This window comes from Echiichthys vipera (genome assembly GCF_963691815.1).
Source record: "Echiichthys vipera genome assembly, chromosome: 12".
Taxonomy (NCBI): domain Eukaryota; kingdom Metazoa; phylum Chordata; class Actinopteri; order Perciformes; family Trachinidae; genus Echiichthys; species Echiichthys vipera.
In genome coordinates this window covers 30,523,829-30,543,681 of record NC_139837.1, presented here as the reverse complement: position 1 = coordinate 30,543,681, position 19,853 = coordinate 30,523,829, and the positions used below count along the sequence as shown (strand labels likewise).

The window sequence follows — 19,853 nt, the reverse complement described above, 5'->3', positions numbered from 1 at the left end:
GGGAGATTGTGGAAACATCCCTGCGGCCGGACCTCGTCATGTGGTCAGAGGCTTGCAAGACAGTCCTCCTGGTCGAACTCTCTGTACCATGGGAGGGAGGTATGGAGGCTGCTTATGAGCGGAAGGGAGCCAAGTACTCTGATCTGGCGGCAGAGTGCAGGGAGGCGGGCTGGAGAGCTGTTATCTTCCCTGTGGAAGTGGGGTGTAGGGGTTTCGTAGGTTCCTCAACTGCTCGCCTACTCCGCGACATGGGATGCACAGGAGCGAGCCATCGGACAGCCATGAGAGAGCTGGCAGAGGAGGCGGAGAAAGGCAGCTTCTGGCTGTGGCTAAGGAGGAAGCAGAAGGGTTGGGGGGCAAATACCTAGGGCATCAGCAGGGGGTGGCAGGGAGAGATCCCTGCCATCGCTCCGCCACAACGAGACGTACTGGGGTTAAAGGAGCGAAACGTTGATGAGTAGTGGTCCCCAGCTGATGAACCGTAAAGTAGCATAAATATGAAGAATATGTGTTTGGATTCTCTTTTCTATGGCATTTGGCCTATTCAGACATTGAAATGTCATTTCCAGCCTCTACAAGCTCTAAACGCCTTAAAAAATAATCTCAGTATAGGTGCAATATACCGGAAAGATTTAAGTTAAACTCGAATATTTGCATTCTCAAAGTTCATAACAGTCATGTGAATGCCAATTAAATTAAATTCAAAACAATTTTACTTGTAGTGCCAAATCATGACAAAGGGTATCTAAAGACCGGATGCTAACGTTAGCACGGCCCTCAGCCTCCTGCTTGCTACCATAAACAAACAGCAGCTCGCCCACCCGGACAGGGTCTTTACCGTTGCCGGTGACTTCAATCAAGCGTGTTTAAGGACTGTACTCCCAAAATTCGTACAATACGTGAATTTTGCCACCAGAGGGGAAAATACTTTGGACCATGTTTACTCCAACATCAAACATGCCTACAGAGCGACACCCCTCCCCCATCTTGCTGGATCTGACCATCTCAGCATGTCCCTCACCCCCACCTACACCACCCTGCTGAGGAATACAAAGCCACTAACAAAGACAATAAAAACGTGGCCTGAGGGAGCCCTCTCTCAGCTGCAGGACTGTTTCTCAAGGACAGTATGGGATATGTCCTTTAGCCATAACCTCCAGGAGCACACTGACACTGTGCTCTCCTACATCAAGAACTGTGTCGGCAACGTCACCGTCGAAAAAAGGGTCAGGGTCTTTCCGAACCAGAAGCCCTGGATGAACAGTGAAGTCCAGTCTCTCCTAAAAAAACGCAACACCGCCTTCAAGTCAGGGGACAGGGCCCTGTACAGCGCGGCCAGGTCAGACCTGAAAAGAGGCATCAGGGAGGCCAAGGCGGCTTTTAAGGGCGTGATCACACTGTCCTCCCGGACCACGACCCGGACTTTAGGGTACTTGTCCCCCCTCCCTCTCCCCCCGCGCCCCAGCCCCGTTTGTACTCACACTACCTGGGCCACGGCCAATGCTTCTTGCTGTCCATACGCCATCACGCCGTAACACGTCACACGCATTGATCGCGTGTGTGTTGCTTTGTTTACAAATCTTTCCATAGACCTTGGAGTTTTTGTGCGTCTTGTCGACTGTTTTTGAATATTTTCATCCGACCAAATCTGCAGTAAACACAACGTGAACCTTTCACCACCATTGTTGTTGTTGTTAAATGTCCGCGCATGGTCCGTCCTTCTATTTACATGTCCAAACAGGCGGACATAACACTGCTGCCGTAGGGCTCGTGCTCGTGCTCGTACACGTGCGCACGCTCGTGCTCGTACATGTGCAAACGGCTCCGCTAAAGCCCACCTCTTTCAAGCGGGCCGTGGAGGGCCAGCTGGCCCCAGTTGAGCGCGGAGCGGGTGTGCTCACACTACTTAAAGGTACTAGACTTTAGCTGAAAAACCGGTTTTGGCCGCGGCCAAAAGGATAGTGTGATCACGCTCTAAGAGGAAGATTGAAGACCACTTCGCTGTGAATGACCCCAGAAAGATGTGGCAGGGAATAAATCACATAACAAACTACAGAAGCAACAACCAGGGGACTGCTAGGACTGACGCCTCGCTGGTAGAGGAGCTCAATCTCTTCTTTGCCCGCTTCGAGACAGACAGGTCCTCAGCAGCCACACCACTCCCACCTCCCTCCAGCACCGCCACACTGTCATTTCAGGAACATGAAGTGGAACGAGTACTGAGGACAGTGAACCCCAGGAAGGCGGCCGGCCCCGACGGAGTACCTGGCAAGGTGCTCAGAGCGTGCGCTGACCAACTGACTGGAGTCTTCACAAGGATTTTTAACCAGTCCCTGGCACAGGCCACCATACTACCCTGCCTCAAAGCCTCCACAATCATCCCCGTCCCCAAGAAGACAGCAGTGGACAGCCCCAATGACTACAGACCCATTGCACTTACGCCTGTAGTCATGAAGTGCTTTGAAAGACTGGTCTCTCAGCACATCAGGGCCTGTCTGCCTCCCACTCTGGATCCCCATCAGTTTGCCTACAGGGCAAACAGATCCACCGAGGACGCCATCAACACAGCACTCCACACCGCGCTGAGCCACCTGGAGCACAGGGGGAGCTACGTGAGGATGCTCTTCCTGGACTTCAGCTCAGCATTCATCCCAGAGATCGTGGTGGTGAAACTCTCTCACCTGGGCCTCTCCACCCCCATCTGCCACTGGATTAAAGACTTCCTGACAAACCGACCACAGTCTGTCAGCCTTGGCCCTCACATCTCCACCGCGATCACCCTCAGCACAGGCTCTCCACAGGGATGTGTATTGAGTCCCCTTCTATTCACCCTATACACACACGACTGCTCCCCGACCCATCTCTCAAACACCTTCATCAAGTTTGCCGACGACACCACAGTGGTCGGGCTCATCTCAGGGGGGGAAGAGTCTGACTACAGGGACGAGGTAAACAGACTGACGACGTGGTGTTCAGTAAACAACCTCCAACTGAACACCACAAAAACAAAAGAACTGGTACTGGACTTCAGGAAGGGCAGAGCGGACCCAGCCCCCCTTTACATCTACGGGGACTGTGTGGAAAGGGTCCACTCCATCAGGTTCCTGGGTGTGCAGATGGCCGATGACCTCTCCTGGACTGCAAACACCACAGCGGTGGTTAAGAAAGCCCAGCAGCGTCTCCACTTCCTGAGGGTGCTCAGGAGAAATAACCTGGAGGAGAAGCTGCTGGTGATGTTCTACAGAGCCGCCATAGAGAGCATCCTGACGTACTGCATTACAGCGTGGTATGCAGGGTGCTCAGCCGCAGACAGGAAGGCGCTACAGAGGGTCATCAACACAGCCCAGAAAATCACTGGTTGCCCCCTGCCCAGCCTGGAGGACATTGCCAGCTCTCGCTACCTCAGCAGAGCTGAAAACATTATCAAGGACTCCTTTCACCCCAGCAACCACCTGTTTGACCTGTTACCCTCAGGCCGACGCTATAGGTCACAAAAATTACGGACAAACAGACTCAGAGATAGCTTCTTTTCTAGAGCTATCACATCAGTCAATAACAAAAAATAAAACAACAAAACAAACTACCTCAAATGTAACAAATACTGATCACATTGATCACATTTAAAATTTAGAATCTAAATAACTTAACAAAGCCACTTTAAACTGAAAAAGCCACTTTAAAACTATTGTGCAATAACATGCTCCACCATAAATATACATATTTTATTTTAGTATAGTTTCTGTTTATACTGTTCCCCATCTGTTTATACTGTTCCCCATCTGTTTATACTGTTCCCCATCTGTTTATACTGTTCCCCATCTGTTTACACTGTCCCCCATACCGTTCACATTATTATATTGTTTATACTATATTGTGTGTTTATTGCTTATATTATACTTTGCTTATTGTTTTATTATATATTATTTTTCTAAAAATGTACCATGGGGGAGTAGCACTCCAATTCTGTTGTATGCAAATGCAATGACAATAAAGGCTATTCTATTCTGTTCTAAAGACACGTGCAAAACGTGGCACTATCTATAATAACATGATAATTAAAGCTGCAAGCGGCAATGAATGGGCCCTCGCACCCGAAGCACGTCAGAAGAGCCGGCCGGATCCCAGTGGGCGCGGCTGTGCTTTTATCTGACCGCGGGACACCGGGTGGCGGGCTATCTATCTATCGCAAGTCTTGCAGCGTTTCCTGTGTCCCCTGTGTCGCGCACATATTGGCATGTGGTTGTCTTCAGGCCTTGACTCTCATCATGTCTGGAACATTTGATGCAGTTTGGACACATTTGATGCAGTTTGGACAATGTATACTGAAGTTAGAGCGACTTCCTGTTGACTTTAGCATATTGCTCCATGAGGTTTTTTTGTACATCTGGATGAGTTATATATGCTTACCGGTTTTCAGAATTTTATGTCAATCCTGGGAGAGGGGCTGTAATTTAATGCCAATAGGGGCCACTATGACTTTGAGTCAATATTGAGATGCAGGTGTGTTTAGGCCAGGAATCTGGTCATGTATGAGAAATTTGGTGAAAGTTGGACTTTTTTGGTGGACCTAATAATGCTGAATGGGGTTTAACACTACAGGAGACGGATATCGAGAAGGCACACCGACTCGTCCCACTTCATCATAAAGCATGCAATCCGTGAGGCATAATATTCCAGGTCCAGCACTTAAAAAACAAAGTTACAAATTCTGAAAGCCTTCAAAACAAGCAAAGGAAACCAACCATCGAAGGAGACCCAGCCAATGGCCAGTAAGAACAGAATAATTTCTGACCTTTCTGTACAACTAAGGAAGAAACATGATGCATTATGGCCTCTGATAGAAAAATGACATGAGCTAAATATTACAACTAAGATGAGACATAAAGCAGTTCTGCTAGTTGTGATTGGAAAAGAAGAACTAATATTCCCCACTCAGTGGTGATTGCTCTAACACTGCAAGAGAAGCTCAGCCTCCCCTAAAATGTCACCAAAAAAAAAAGTGGTGAAATATGTAACTGTGTGTTCATTTCATTGACTGAATACGTGCTAGAATGCCTCGATCTTTTGTTCACAATCCACTACTTATCACAGGTAACCAGCGTTACTTCCTTGTCATTCATCCCCGCAGCGCCACAGCCTTTACACAGTTGGACGCTCAGCTTCTACTGACTTCAATGGGGAAGCGTAGAGCGGGTTGGATAAATGCTAGTCTTTGTCCGGCCCATCGTACCCTCAGCGTCTCTGGGGGCCCGGACGCTCTGCTTCTGCATGATGATTGGATAAGCTGTCTAAGGCTGAATCCTTTTGTGATTGACTGCTAAATGAGCGAATCAACAATCTTGAAAAATAAACATCCAACGGAGCATTTTCCAAGTTTTTCATTGTGAACTGATGCGGAGACTTTACCGATCCCCAGTGACTTTGTTTTTGTTAAAAACGACTAGCGTTGTGTTTGGCGACTCTGTTCTGTCACTCTGCGGTTTATTTCCCCAACGAGCAGCGACAGCTGCAGAGCTCCTCCCCCCGTCACTCACACTCACAGGCGGTCACACTTTACAGTAGCCTGGTGCGGAAGCTCCAGCTGGACCAAGGCCGTTTAAGCAGCCTAGCTCTGCTGGCCATTGAGAGAGCACTGGTCCCTGGAAAATACGCATAGTTGGTACAACAAGGTCACAGATCATTTTCTTGAAAAGAAACGAAGGGTAGAATTTACATATAAATAAACAAACACATTTATGATATAGGCCAGAAAAATGAGCTTCCCCTCCTTGAAAGACCAGCAGCCGCCACTGTCCCCACTGTATGAGAAGCAAAACGTGAGCTATGCAAAATGTATCCAACGGTTAACCTGAGAGATAGGAAGGACTAATCAAGTGAGCGGCAGCTGAGTGAGTAGGAAGGACGGGAAGGACCTGAACTGAATTTTTTCCCTTTCTTTCTAACCTTTTTTCCCCTCTCAATTTGGGCACCCTACTCTTCGAGAACAAAAAAAGCAACCTTTCTTCATCGATAAATGTTTTCTAACTTTGGATCACCCTTGAGTCTTTTCCCTCTGTTACACTGAAAAATATAGGGTTATACGAACACTTATTGGTTGCACATACGGGATACCCAAAGCTCTGAACTAATGTATAGTTTAAATTATAATATTTTCTATATTTTTAATATTTTCCTTTTCATTTTTTTCGATTTTTTTTCCTCTTCTCCAGAGTCTGCTCATAACTTGCTGTTTCAGAAACTTCTCTCTCTCTCTCTCTTTCTCTCTCTCTTTCTCTCTCTCTCTCATCCATGTTGGTGTGTTTGTAGGTGTGTGTGAGGGATAGTGGCAGTGGTGAGGGCTCGGCCACTTGGGTTTGTGTGTGTGTGTATGTGGGGGGGGGGGGAGATTCACATGTGCTATTGCTGTGTTTAAGTAAGGGACAAGGAACATTAAGTCGAGTCAATTTTCAGCAAGTGTATGTTGAATGTATTTTTTTGCTCATGGATCCAGGAAAATAAGAGTTAGGTTGATTTACTAGAATTATAAGTAACATCAATTCTGATAGCTGGAGAAGCATTTCCAAGAACATCAGTTCAATTATTACTTCATGGCTCATAACAGTATTGCTCAAAACCTTCCGAATACAATACAAATTGTGAATTGGAATGTGAATGGACAACAGGAGGGTATTAAAAATCATAATATCCTCTGATATTGTCTTTCTTCAGGAGCTCCATTTTAAAACAGGCCAGATAGAGTACCTCAACATGGGTTGGGTAAGCCTTTGAAGTAATGCTTACATCTAGTAGCAGAGCACAGTATGCATTCTAATGAATAAAAGGCTACCTTTTAAATTAATTTCAAAACATCCAGATAAATATGGCAGGTACTTAGTAGTTAGATGTTGTTTGGAGAGATGTATACTCTAATATGTATACTCTAATCTATAAACCTCCTATATCTGATGTGTCTTTTTTAAACATGATACAGACAGTCCTACACAATATACCAACTGGGGTCATTATATTCAGGGGAGATTTATCAATATCTTTAGCTCAAAGGGCAGCTCGACAACATCCAGAAGGGTAAACCCACCAAATAAACTCCTAAATTTCTTATCTATTAATGACCTTCAGGATATATGGAGGACCTTACACCCTAATACAGTCAAATTGATTATTTGTTTATTTCAGCGTTTGAATTAGATAGAGTTGTAACGAGTAAAATCAATGACATTGTAATATCGGACCATGCTGTCGTGCCATGCGAGTTGTCCCAAAAAGAACACAAAATGTCTCACAGGATCTGATGAATAATTAGGTCATTTCTAAAAATGAGTTTTTCAAATATATCAATAACCATAAAGATCTGTTTATAGAAACAAATATGAGTACGGGTACCCCCAGGACAGACCAGGTATTAGAATAGTTTGAGATACTTTTAAGGCACACCTAAGTGGAGTTATGATTGGATATGCGTCAAAGAAGAAAGCAGAATTTGAAAAGGAATTAGGAAAAGTAAGCGAAGAGATAAAATTACTCCAGAGAGCACATAAGACCCAAACAAATGATACAACAACAACAACAACAGGAAGCTAACTTAAAATTGGACAGTCTATCGATTAAAAAATTGAAGGACTTCAAGCATAACTCTAACAAAATAAATGATATAGCTGCAAATAAATCAGGTAAACATCTGACTTCCTTAATAAGGAAAGGCCAGGACCCTCTCCCTTTCTTAAATTCTCTCAACCTTAAACGTCTTTCTCCTGAGCAAATTGAAGACTTAAGCAAGTTTATAACCAACTTAGAAATACTATCTGCTATAAAGAACTTTCCCCCTAAAAAAGCTACAGGAATGGACAGTTTTCCTATAGAATTCTATACCACTTTTTGGACAAAAATGTATTCCTTCTTCACAGAAGTGGTTAATTTAGTGCAAAAAAACAAGAATCTGCCCAAAACAATGTACCAAGCGACTATATCTGTTATACCAAAACCAGGTAAGACCTGTGAAACACCTTCTGACTATAGGCCAATAAGCTTAATAAACTGTGATAAGAAGATCATAACCAAAATTCTGAATAATAGATTGGTACAGACCCACTAACTAGAGGTACTGCCCAAGGTTGTCCTCTTTATCCATCACTGTTTGCATTGGCAATTGAACCCTTGGCTCAAAAAATTTGAGCGACAAAAGAAATAAGAGGTATTGAGAGAAGAGGCAGTTTAAACTAAGCTTATTTGCGGATGATCTATTACTTTATTTAAGCAATGCAACCACCTCACACGTAATGAATATAATCTCAACCTTTTCAGAGAGCTCAGGATATAAAATGAACATCACTAAAATGGAGCTGCCATAGATTCTTGCACAAAGGACTTGGAGAAGTTTACACAATTTCAGATACAATAAAATAGAATATCTTATATAGTCATGAAAAGACCCAGTTGTGAAGACTTTAAAAAAGGTGTTAGTAAGTGGCAAGACTTAAAGATTAATTTAATAGGAAGAATAAATTTAGCTATCGAGATTATTATTTAAATTCCAAAGTATTTCCTAAAACCATCTTCAAAGAGGTATATTCATTAATTTCTTCTGTCATTTGGTCAAATAAACCAAGAAAATTGAAAAGAAAACTTCTTTATTATCCAAGAGCAGAAGGGGGTCTTAATCTCCCTAACTTAGATCAGGTAGCAGCTTAGCCATTTTATATTGATAACATAATAAATAAAACAAACAAGGACCCATGGATAGACATAGAAAATCAATTACAGTGCAACAGTTTACTTTTACTTCATTATTTTCCAAGGACAAGGTCAAATCAACAGATTTTGTCACCAATAGTACAATAAAAGCCTGGAATAAAATTAAAAAAAATCTTCCTAGGCACATAGTGATCTGGAATAATCCATCAATGTATATACAGAGCACGCTACACTGGGAAATATGGATAACAGGTTGAATTCAAAAGTTTTCAGATGTCATAAAGTACAACACTGAGGTACCTTTCAGCAAATTCAAAAGTAAAGATAACCTAAAAGATACAGAATTATTTAGGTATATGCAACTAAAAAAAATGGATTACTTGCAACTTTGACTTGGAAAAGTACATCAGTCCTGAAATATCCAATATCTTAAGCAAAAGCAACAAAAAGAGGATACTGATTGGTTCTATGTACAATTTGCTGATAAGTACGGAAAACAGTGATACATTAGTAGAGAATATATATAAGAAGTGGACTGAAGATTTAGGCATTTATGTTATGGAAAGAATGCTTGTCACTAACATAGAAATTAACTACTAATGAAAATATGCGCCTAATACAGTTTAAGATTATGACAAGAGTATACTATACTAGAGATAAAATAAGCAAGTTTGATAACTCTTTGTCAGATTAATGTTTAAAATGCAACCTATATGGTGACTCTCTTATGCACGCCTTTTGGTATTGCAAGGGTATTAATAAGATATTGGAAGGCATAGAGAGTTGGCTATGTAAGTATACTAACAGGAATATAATATTCTCTCCAAGAAAGTGTATTTTTCAAGATATAGAGGGGATGAGATATCCAACTAGTTGGCAGACACTCTTTTCCTCTCTTATCCTCAAAAAAATTATATTGCAAAACTGGAAGAATAAGGAAACACCTTCATTAGATAATTGGAAAGCCTTGATGAAGTACTACATATGTATTGAAAGACCAATGTTGGAGGATAAAAATAAAAATAAACAATTTGATAGCCAATGGAGCCAAATGTATAATGCCCTTTAGAGCAAGTCCTCAGAACCCCCTTTTTTTCTTTCGCTTTTTTCCTTTCTTTTCTTTTCTTAATTTTATTATTATTTATTTTGTGTGTGTGTGTGTGTGTGTGTGTGTGTGTGTGTGTGTGTGTGTGTGTGTGTGTGCGTGCGTGTGTGTGTGTGTGTGTGTGTGTGTGTGTGTTAGTGTGTATCCGGTCTTGAATGTGGATCAGCATTGAGATTGGGAGGGGTGGGTGGATGGTTGGGTAGGTTGGGAGTGGGTCTGTGTGGCCAATTATAAGTGTTGAGGGAAGCACTGAACATAAAGGTAGTGATGAAATCCTGATGTAACTCTGATTGTGATGAAATTTGATTATACTCTGGTTTTGCTCCTTTTTTTGTTGCGGCTGTTTGATGTTCTTCCTGGTACCAATCTATGATAAATAAGAGAGAAGAGATGATAAATAAGAAAAAGAAAATTCTATAAAAAAGAAAAAAACTTTGTGTGAAGTTTGGTGATTTTTTGATTCTGATAAAGATTTCAAAAAGGCAATACATTTGAGAGAAAAACAAGAAAAATAATTAAAGCGCTGAATGGGTCCTCACACCCAGTGCACGTCGGGGGAACTGGCCGGACTCTGGCCGGTGCAGTTGTGTGTCTCAGCTAACGTCAAACACTGCATGAAAGGCGTGGGTCTACAGGCAATGTAAGGGAACTTTTTCCTCACTCCCTGCATCCACTTTGTGGCGCTAAAGAGCGCTTTGCTTTGCCTTACTGTACATCAAATGCAGAACACACACTAAAAATGTGATGTAAATCAGATGAAATTTGTTATATAATAGGCTTACTTCCTGTTGCCAACAGGTGGCGCTGTGGCGGCTGTGACTTAATATTGAGTTGTTGGTGTGTTCAGGCTGGGGGTCTTGTCATGCCTCAGAAATCCGGTGAAGATTGGACAATGTGTGCTAAAGTTACAGCAACTTACTGTTTCGTGACGCCAATATTCATATTCAACTCAAAATGGCCAACTTCCTGCTATGTTAAGGATTTGGCTTCTTGAGGCTTTTATGTGCATCTCCTAACTCTCTATGAGCCCACTGATTTTCGTAACTCTAAGTGAAACCTCATCAAAGTGCTCAACTTTAGCAAGTTTCTAGGGGGTGCGACTGAGGCATTTTGCCACACTCATGCATGAGACCCATAAAATACCTAAATGTACACCAGCCTTGACAACTTGCAAATTTTGGGGACTTTTTACCAAGTTTATAATCCACAGTGGAAATTTCATGTAAATCGGTTCATATTTTTTCATCCTGCCAGCAGGGGGCGTTTTTACTGTGAGACAAAATTGAGATGTAGTTGTGTTCCGGCCATGATTCTTGTCATGTATGAAAAATTTGGTGCAGATTGGACAATGTATGCTGAATTTACAGCTACTTCCTGTTTCTTAAGTATTGCAAAAGGCCTAACTTTAACGCCAAGCTATGGGGACACAGAGCAAAAATAGAAAAATCCTGGGAGAGGGGCTGTAATTTAATGTTTGCCGATAGGGGGCACTATGACTGTGAGTCAATATTGAGATGTAGGCGTGTTTAGGCCAGGATTCTGATCATCATCAATTGGTCTATGGTCAGGTGTAAACATCTTTCTCTTGTTTGGCGATAGGGCCAACTTTGGCACCACACCACGCCATTACTGTACAGTTAAAATGCAAATGCTGAGTATTGTTTGGTCTCACGTCTTAAAATGGTACTTACCAATTTTGAAGTTGATTGTCTTAAATCTCTAGGGAAGTTTGTTAAAGCATAAAGACATGTAAAAACATGTGACTTCCTGTCACCAGCAGGGGGTGCCTTGACTTTGAGTAAAAATAAAAAAAAGTGCCTAGTATCACTTGGTTAGATGATACTGGCTGATTTTGAAGTCGATCGTGTTAAATCCCTAGGAGGAGTTTGTTAAAGTATGACACAAAATACCTTCTTGTTGACTTTAGCATATGGCTCCAAGAGGGCTTTTTGTATGTCTCAATGAGTTATATATGCCTACCAGTTTTCACAATTGTATGTCAATCCTGGGGGAGGGGCTGTAATCAAAGGCTTGCCAGCAGGGGGGGGGGGGCTATCACTAAGAATCTATATTGAGATGTAAGTGAGTCCAGGCCGGGTCTCTGGTCTTGTATGTGAAATTTGGTGAAAAATGGACAATGTATGGTCAGGTTAAAAAACGTTCTCGTGTTTAGCAATAGGGCAAACTTCGGCGCCAAGCCACGCTCACACGGTGCAGTTGCGCAAACGCAGAGTATCGTTTGGTCACACATGTCGTAAGATGGTATTAATCAGGTCTGAAGTTGATCTAGTTAAATCTCTAGGAGGAGTTTGATAAATTATAAAGACATGTAAAAACGTGACTTCCTTTCACCAGTAGAGGGTGCTATGAATGTGAGTCAATTCTAAGCTGTGGTCGTGTTCAGGTCGGGACTCTCAAGAATCATGAGAAGTTTGAAGGAGATTGGACAATGTATGGGGAAGTTACAACAACTTCCTGTATTGTGAGAGGCGTAACTTTTGCGCCTTGCATCATCCACACGGTAAAGTTAAAACGCAAACGCCGAATATTGTATGATCAGACATGCAATTAGATGGTAGTGACTGATTTTGAAGTCAATCATGGTAAATCTCTAGGAGGAGTTTGTTAAAGTATAAAGACATGTAAAAACATGTGACTTCCTGTCACCAATAGGGGGCGCTATGAATGTGAGTCAATTTTAAGATGTGAATATGATCAGGGCTGGACTCTCAAGAATCATGAGAAGTTTGAAAGAGATTGGACAATGTATGGGGAAGTTACAAAAACTTCCTGTAATCATGCGAAAGGCGTAACTTTGGTGCCTTGCATCATCCACACGGTAAAGTTACAAACGCAAACGCCGAGTATTGAATGATCAGACATGTAATTAGATGGTAGTGACTGCTTTTGAAGTTGATCGTGTCAAATCTCTAGGAGGAGTTTGGTAAAGTATGACACGTGCAAAAGTGGAAAAATGGCCATGAATTAAGTTTAGCATATTGCTCTAAGTGGCTTAATGTATGTCTGGATGAATTATATATGCCTAACATTTTTAATACATTTTTGTCAATCTGGGAGTTGGGGCTGTTTTCTGGGGCCGCTAACGAGTCAATTTACCACGCCCATTTCTGAAAACAAGGAAATAAGTGCATTTTCACCAAGACTGAATTATTTGTGAAGTTTGGTGAGTTTTTGGAAATGATAAAGCCTTCAAAAAGGCAATTCATTTGTTACAGTAAAAATAATAATTTGAAGGAAAAGAAAACGAAGCAATTTCAATAGGGCCTTCGCTTTTCGACATTCCTCAGTGCTCGGGCCCTAATTAAAGCCGCAAGCAGCAGGCCCTCGCACTCGTCGCGCCCACAATGGAAATGTAATGCAAATCGGATTATGTTTGTCATTTTTCCTCCTGCCAATAGGGGGCGCTGTCACTGTGAGTCAATATTGATATGTAGGTTATGCAAAAGTGCATAAATGAGCATAAAGTTCAAAATGGCCGACTTCTTATTGACTTTAGCATATGGCCACAAGAGGCTTTTTTGTATGTCTCAATGAGTTATATATGCCAACCGGTTTTTTGAATTTGATGTCAATCCTGGGGGAGGGGCTGTATTTTAAGGCTTGCCAGCAGGGGGCACTGTCACTTTGAGTCAATATTGTCATGTAGTTGTGTTCAGGCCTGGATTCTTGTTATCCATCAGGAACTTGGTGCAGATTGGACAATATTTGCTGACATTACAGCTACTTCCCGTTTCTTAACTTTGGTGCCATATCACACCCACACAGCATAGTGAAAACTAAGGTTTTCAGTATCGTTTGATCAGACATGTCTTAACATGGTGCTGACTGATTTTGAAGTTGATCGTGTCCCTCTAGGAGGAGTTTGTTAAAGTATGACACGTGCAAATCTAAAAAATGTTGAAAAATGGCCACTAAATTCAAAATGGCCGACTTCCTTTAGAGTTTACGATATACTTCCAAGAGGCTTTTTTGTTTGTCTGGAAGAGTTCTACATGCCTACTGGTTTTCGTAAATCTACCTAATTTGTGGCGTCCTGACTGATTCTAGGGGGCCCCTTTCTGAAAACATTGAAATACGTACATTTTCACCCAGCTTTAATTTTGTGTAAAGTTTGATGAGTTTTTGAACATGATAAAGCCCCAAACAAGGCAATCCATTGGAGACGAGAAAAATAATAATAAGAAGAAACAAAAACAATTTCAATAGGGCATTCGCTGGCCTGACGTTTAATCGGTGCTCGGGGTCAATTTAATCACTAGGTATACAATAGGTCACTCGCTGACGCTGTCAGTGCTCTGGCCCTAATTAAATAAATAAATAAATTTCAGCCTCACCTCACCAAGGCTACTGCTATTAAGTGCACTACCAGCAAAGTAAGCACAGCCTTGTGAGTGAGGTAGGCCTGACTTACGTATTGGGTTGTGCTGATGGGGTTGTGCTACTCCCTACAGCTGTGTTCAGACTGGACTGATGGACCCGACAAGATTACACACAAAGTCCATGTATTTCAATCATTTAGATGACGCAATTGGAGCGATGGTCCAAATATATGCGTGGCCATGGTGTCCAGTCAGCTTAATAATAAGCTTACAGATGGACATCTTTAGTAGGCCTATACCTGCCAACCAAACGCACATATTTGGAGTTTGTAAATCATTCCCAATATCATACCATCTCATTTGTTTTGGGGACTACATCCATATTTGAAAAAAACAGTGAGATATGTTAAAAATTTCGAACACATTTTTCCTGTTCACATAAACTGAATTCATTATTATTCCTTATCATCATTATATCTGCTTTAACATTTTCTCTAGTCTCAATGTCATTACTTCACTTTTTTTTTTTGCTCTTTTGTAAACTTGTGACACACATTCACCTCTCGACTTCCCGTTCCTCCCCTATATGTTCCCCACTTCATATGATCAATCCCCATTGTTTTAACTCACTCTTTGATAAAGAGGAACTGAAGAGACAATTAACTAGATGAAAATTCAACAGAATGAAACGTTAATCTGACTTTTTACTGTAAAGGGTTACAAAATTGAAAATATATATATATATTCTGATATAAATTCACACTTTTTTGGTTGCTAGAGTAGTAACTGTTGACTGTTAAGGTAGGTAACTAAATGATGTCCAATAATATATATACACTACCGTTCAAAACTTTGGGGTCACTTAGAAATTTCCTTATTTTTGAAAGAAAAGCACTGTTTTTTTTAAACAGTGCTTTAAACTAATCTAAGTTTAAACTAATCTATACATTGCTAATGTGGTAAATGACTATTCTAGATGCAAATGTCTGTTTTTTGGTGCAATATCTACATAGGTGTATAGAGGCCCATTTCCAGCAACTATCACTCCAGTGTTCTAATGGTACAATGTGTTTGCTCATTGGGTCAGAAGGCTAATGGATGATTAGAAAACCCTTGTGCAATTATGTTAGCACAGCTGAAAACAGTTTAGCTGGTTAGAGAAGCTATAAAACTGACCTTCCTTTGGGCTAGTTGAGTATCTGGAGCATCACATTTGTGGGGACGATTAAACGCTCAAAATGGCCAGAAAAAGAGAACTTTCATGTGAAACTCGACAATCTATTCTTGTTCTTAGAAATGAAGGCTATTCCATGCGAGAAATTGCCAAGAAACTGAAGATTTCCTACAACGGTGTGTACTACTCCCTTCAGAGAACAGCACAAACAGGCTCTAACCAGAGTAGAAAGAGAAGTGGGAGGCCCCGCTGCACAACTCAGCAAGAAGATAAGTACATTAGAGTCTCTAGTTTGAGAAATAGACGCCTCACAGGTCCTCAACTGGCAGCTTCATTATATAGTACCCGCAAAACGCCAGTGTCAACATCTACAGTGAAGAGGCGACTCCGGGATGCTGGCCTTCAGGGCAGAGTGGCAAAGAAAAAGCCATATCTGAGACTGGCCAATAAAAGAAAAAGATTAATATGGGCAAAAGAACACAGACATTGGACAGAGGAAGATTGGAAAAAAGTGTTATGGACGGACGAATCGAAGTTTGAGGTGTTGGGATCACACAGAAGAACATTTGTGAGACGCAGAACAACTGAAAAGATGCTGTAAGAGTGCCTGACGCCATCTGTCAAGCATGGTGGGGGTAACGTGATGGTTTGGGGTTGCTTTGGTGCTGGTAAGGTGGGAGATTTGTTCAGGGTTAAAGGGATTCTGAATAAGGAAGGCTATCACTCCATTTTGCAACGCCATGCCATACCCTGTGGACAGCGCTTGATTGGAGCCAATTTCATCCTACAACAGGACAATGACCCAAAGCACACCTCCAAGTTGTGCAAGAACTATTTAGAGAAGAAGCAGGCAGCTGGTATTATATATCGGTAATGGAGTGGCCAGCCCAGTCACCAGATCTAAACCCCATTGAGCTGTTGTGGGAGCAGCTTGACCGTATGGTACGCAAGAAGTGCCCATCCAGCCAATCCAACTTGTGGGAGGGGCTTCTAGAAGCATGGGGTGAAATTTCTCCTGATTACCTCAACAAATTAACAGCTAGAATGCCCAAGGTCTGCAATGCTGTAATTGCTGTAAATGGAGGATTCTTTGACGAAAGCAAAGTTTGAAGGAAAAAAAATATTATTTCATCATTATTATATATCATACATATCATTATTTCTAACCTTGTCAATGTCTTGACTATATTTTCTATTCATTTTACAACTCATGGTGGTATATAAGTGTGACTTTTCATGGAAAACACAAAATTTTCTGGGTGACCCCAAACTTTTGAACGGTAGTGTATATATCAGAGAAGGCTGGTCTGTAGAGGTGAAGGTTAATCCTCTATTTTTGAGAGGCAAGAGGGAAATTAAAATAATCAAAAAAATAATCAATTAAAGCTGTTTGGTGTTTTTGATCAAGAAAGAAGACGAACTCACATTCCAGCATTAATCTCTCTCGTTATAGTCTTGCTGAATATACTGTATAATGTCACCAAAGAAGTACTAGTTTGATAGAACTGGCATTGAGGCATTCTCCCCAAGGCAATTTCAGTCAAAAGCAACTGGACTTGTTTTTTTGTCTTTTGAATGAAATTGCTTTGGGGATGACCATGACCTGGACAAACGAGAACATTCACAGGTTTATTGAGGCATTGCAACACATCAGCATGAGCATGAGCCATTCTCATTTACTTTCCGTACATATAACTACAAAAATTAATGCACAGTCATTTGTGTGCATTCCACATATTAAAAGCAGGGGATGTAGTTTGTTAAGTTATCTTTTGTTTTTCCTAATGCTTCAACTCTACCCAGTTGCTCAGTGATAGAGCGGGCAGCCCATTTACTGGGGCTTAAGGTCTTTTGTACAGAACTTGTACAGAAAGACATCATGCAAACCTGTCTATAAGCATACCTTAAACACATTCATAATTTTCTCATATTTTAATTTTTTTAGGAGAGTTTAAATATGAGGACATTATGAATGCGTTTTTGCATCAGGTGACATTCCCTGGACAGTGGAGCTACTTATGGTCATAATCAGGAACCTTTTGAGCATAAATCGATTGCGCTTTTTTACAATCCTTTTATGGAAAAGTTAAAAAAATATTTAACACGACTTGTTGGATATATGATGTGTAGTGTAATGTAAGAAAGTATTGCTGTAAGTGAGTCTTTTGTCCTTTTTTGGCTAATCCAAGCACTGGTACTGTAACAGCACAAATAGATGTGCATTAAAATCCAATGAAATGCCATTGGACAGGGGGACAGAGTAGCCCTAGTAACAATCCCACCCGAGTCATCCTTCAGGCTCTGTACTATTGCATGTGTATCATCTCATGTGAATAATGTTTTGCACTAACCTTTCCATGTCAGCCTGGAAGGCCTCAGAGTCAGGGGCCTCCCTGTACACCGGCTGGCCCTCAGCATCCATGACAGACACCTCACTGAGAGCACAGTCCCTGGTTTGCATGACAAATCTGCATGTCTTTGGGACTTCAATCTCTACCTAAAGATATGTGACAGTAAACACAGGGTCAATAGAGCAACAGGACTGGAGTTCAGATAAGAACATTCTGATATCAAGTGACCTGGAACGCATAAACACACATTCACCTGACAAGAGATTTTAGAGCCGTTCTTCAGGCTGGCTGTGCCAACCACACCATTTTTGCTCTCAGTGGTGTATTGGTACATGTATTTCTTAAAGGTCTTGAATCTGGATGCCACTGCAATAACATAATGGTATCATGTGGTTATATTGACTAAGATCTTTGTCCAATTTGTATAAAGCTCTAAGTTTTCATGAAATGAGTTCATTCCAACACTGTCTGTAAAGATGGGTTCATTTTCCTATTTTAAACCTATAGGATCACCCAGGTTCCACATCATCACAGCCTTTGCACCCAGGAGTAGCTAAATGACGTTTCCAACAGTGAACAACTGTTGTAGTGAATCATAAACAGCGCAGGGGCAAGGGTCCATCAGTATCTGCTGCTATCTCTAGAAAATGGGTCATGTGTGTATTAGTTTAGCACAGCTATCATCAATCTATTAGCAGGTCAATGTATCTATTTGCAACAATTTACCACTAATCCCCCATCTAGGCACATATACACTTTTCCAGGTACACACACTGTCAAACCCTTCAAAGGAGTGTTGTAATTACAGAGTGTTGTAATTACTAATTATCACTTTGGGGTCTTGTCAATCCAAGTACAATATAAGCTTTTTGCATTATTCCTACTCTTCAATTTGATCAAAATAGTACAAAATCGTACTGAAAACAACCCAATTGCAATCTGAAAGGGATATAATGTGAATAGAACTGGGTAGCTAACAACTTACACAGACACGTTGAGGTTTGTTCATCATTGCCTTCCTCTGGAAAATAAATCAAGTGTGTTTAAGACATTACTTATTTTTTTTATTATAGTTATTATTATCATTATTATTAAAAAAATAAATAATAAATAAATAGTATGTAAGGGTACAAGTAAAAGTTGAAATTTAAGATATCAATTTAAAAATGTAGTCAATAACATTTGTGACAAACTTAATGTCTTGACTTGTCATGGTAGGGAAAGCACATGTGTTACAATAATTGATGGCTCTGTTCCATTTTTCTTTTCATAGTAAGCCATAACACAACTGTCACATTGGCCCTTTTCAAAGAACACAGTTTGATACAAAAAACCCAGGTGTAAATAATGAACAATGAACCGTGGTTGAAATCCATTTGCAGTTTCAGTGTCCTGGTATTGTTCATGCTGGCTCATTGCCATGGCTTACTGGGACACTTGAACAGAACAGAGCTGTTGTTAATGCTTTTCCTATTAAAATAAATGACAATCACAATCAAAAATAAAAACAATTTGTACAAATTTTATCGCAACCCAATTACTTTAAATCAAAATGGATTTCAACTTACGAGCCAACGTGTAGCTGCTCAGCAACAGTAACAGGCACAGCAGGCTGTAACCCATCATTGGCTGAGGAAAGGGGTTCCCACTGTTTTCTTCAGCTCCCTCAGTATAATACAGTAACACCTCTCCCCAGATCTTTTATAAAGTCCTTCTTCCCTGTCCCTCCTAAACCCAGCCCTGTTGACTACCAGAGTCAATACAGACACATGAAAACCTAGGTGGTCATTTCAAAGTACAAACTCTGCCTACCACCGAAGGCTATTATTGGGTAAATAGCAGTTTCTGGGTGCGGATTTCTAGGTGTCTCCAGACGACAGATGCAGAGGTTCTTGTTAAGACAAAATGGCTGCCCACTTTAGAGCTAGATTCTGCTTTTAATAGTACATTTTTCTTCGCCACCTTCACAAAAAGGGTAATTATCATAAATGCAGTTGTCAGCAAGACTGTGGTACTATAACAACATTGTTTTTTCAAAAATTCAATTCAAAATTCAAAAAACTTTATTTGTCCCCGGGGGGCAATTCAGGGCACACAGAGCAGCAAATAACTTTAGTGCAACTATACAAAAACATTTTAACATTTAACATTTTGTCAATAACTCCTGGAATATTAGATTCACTCTGGTTATAGAG

The 19,853-nt window shown here is 41.1% G+C and overlaps 1 protein-coding gene across 1 annotated transcript in view; it reads right to left on the bottom strand.

Moving 5' to 3' along the window:
• apoba (apolipoprotein Ba) overlaps window positions 1–19,284 on the bottom strand; it is a gene marked incomplete at both ends in the record, with an annotated part of 92,024 nt that extends 72,740 nt beyond the window's left edge. The window contains 4 exon segments of the mRNA XM_083923724.1: window positions 17,659–17,804; window positions 17,912–18,024; window positions 18,644–18,679; window positions 19,227–19,284. Coding sequence (XP_083779850.1) covers window positions 17,659–17,804; window positions 17,912–18,024; window positions 18,644–18,679; window positions 19,227–19,284 — 353 coding nt within the window.
• Window positions 19,285–19,853: the final 569 nt, after the last annotated feature.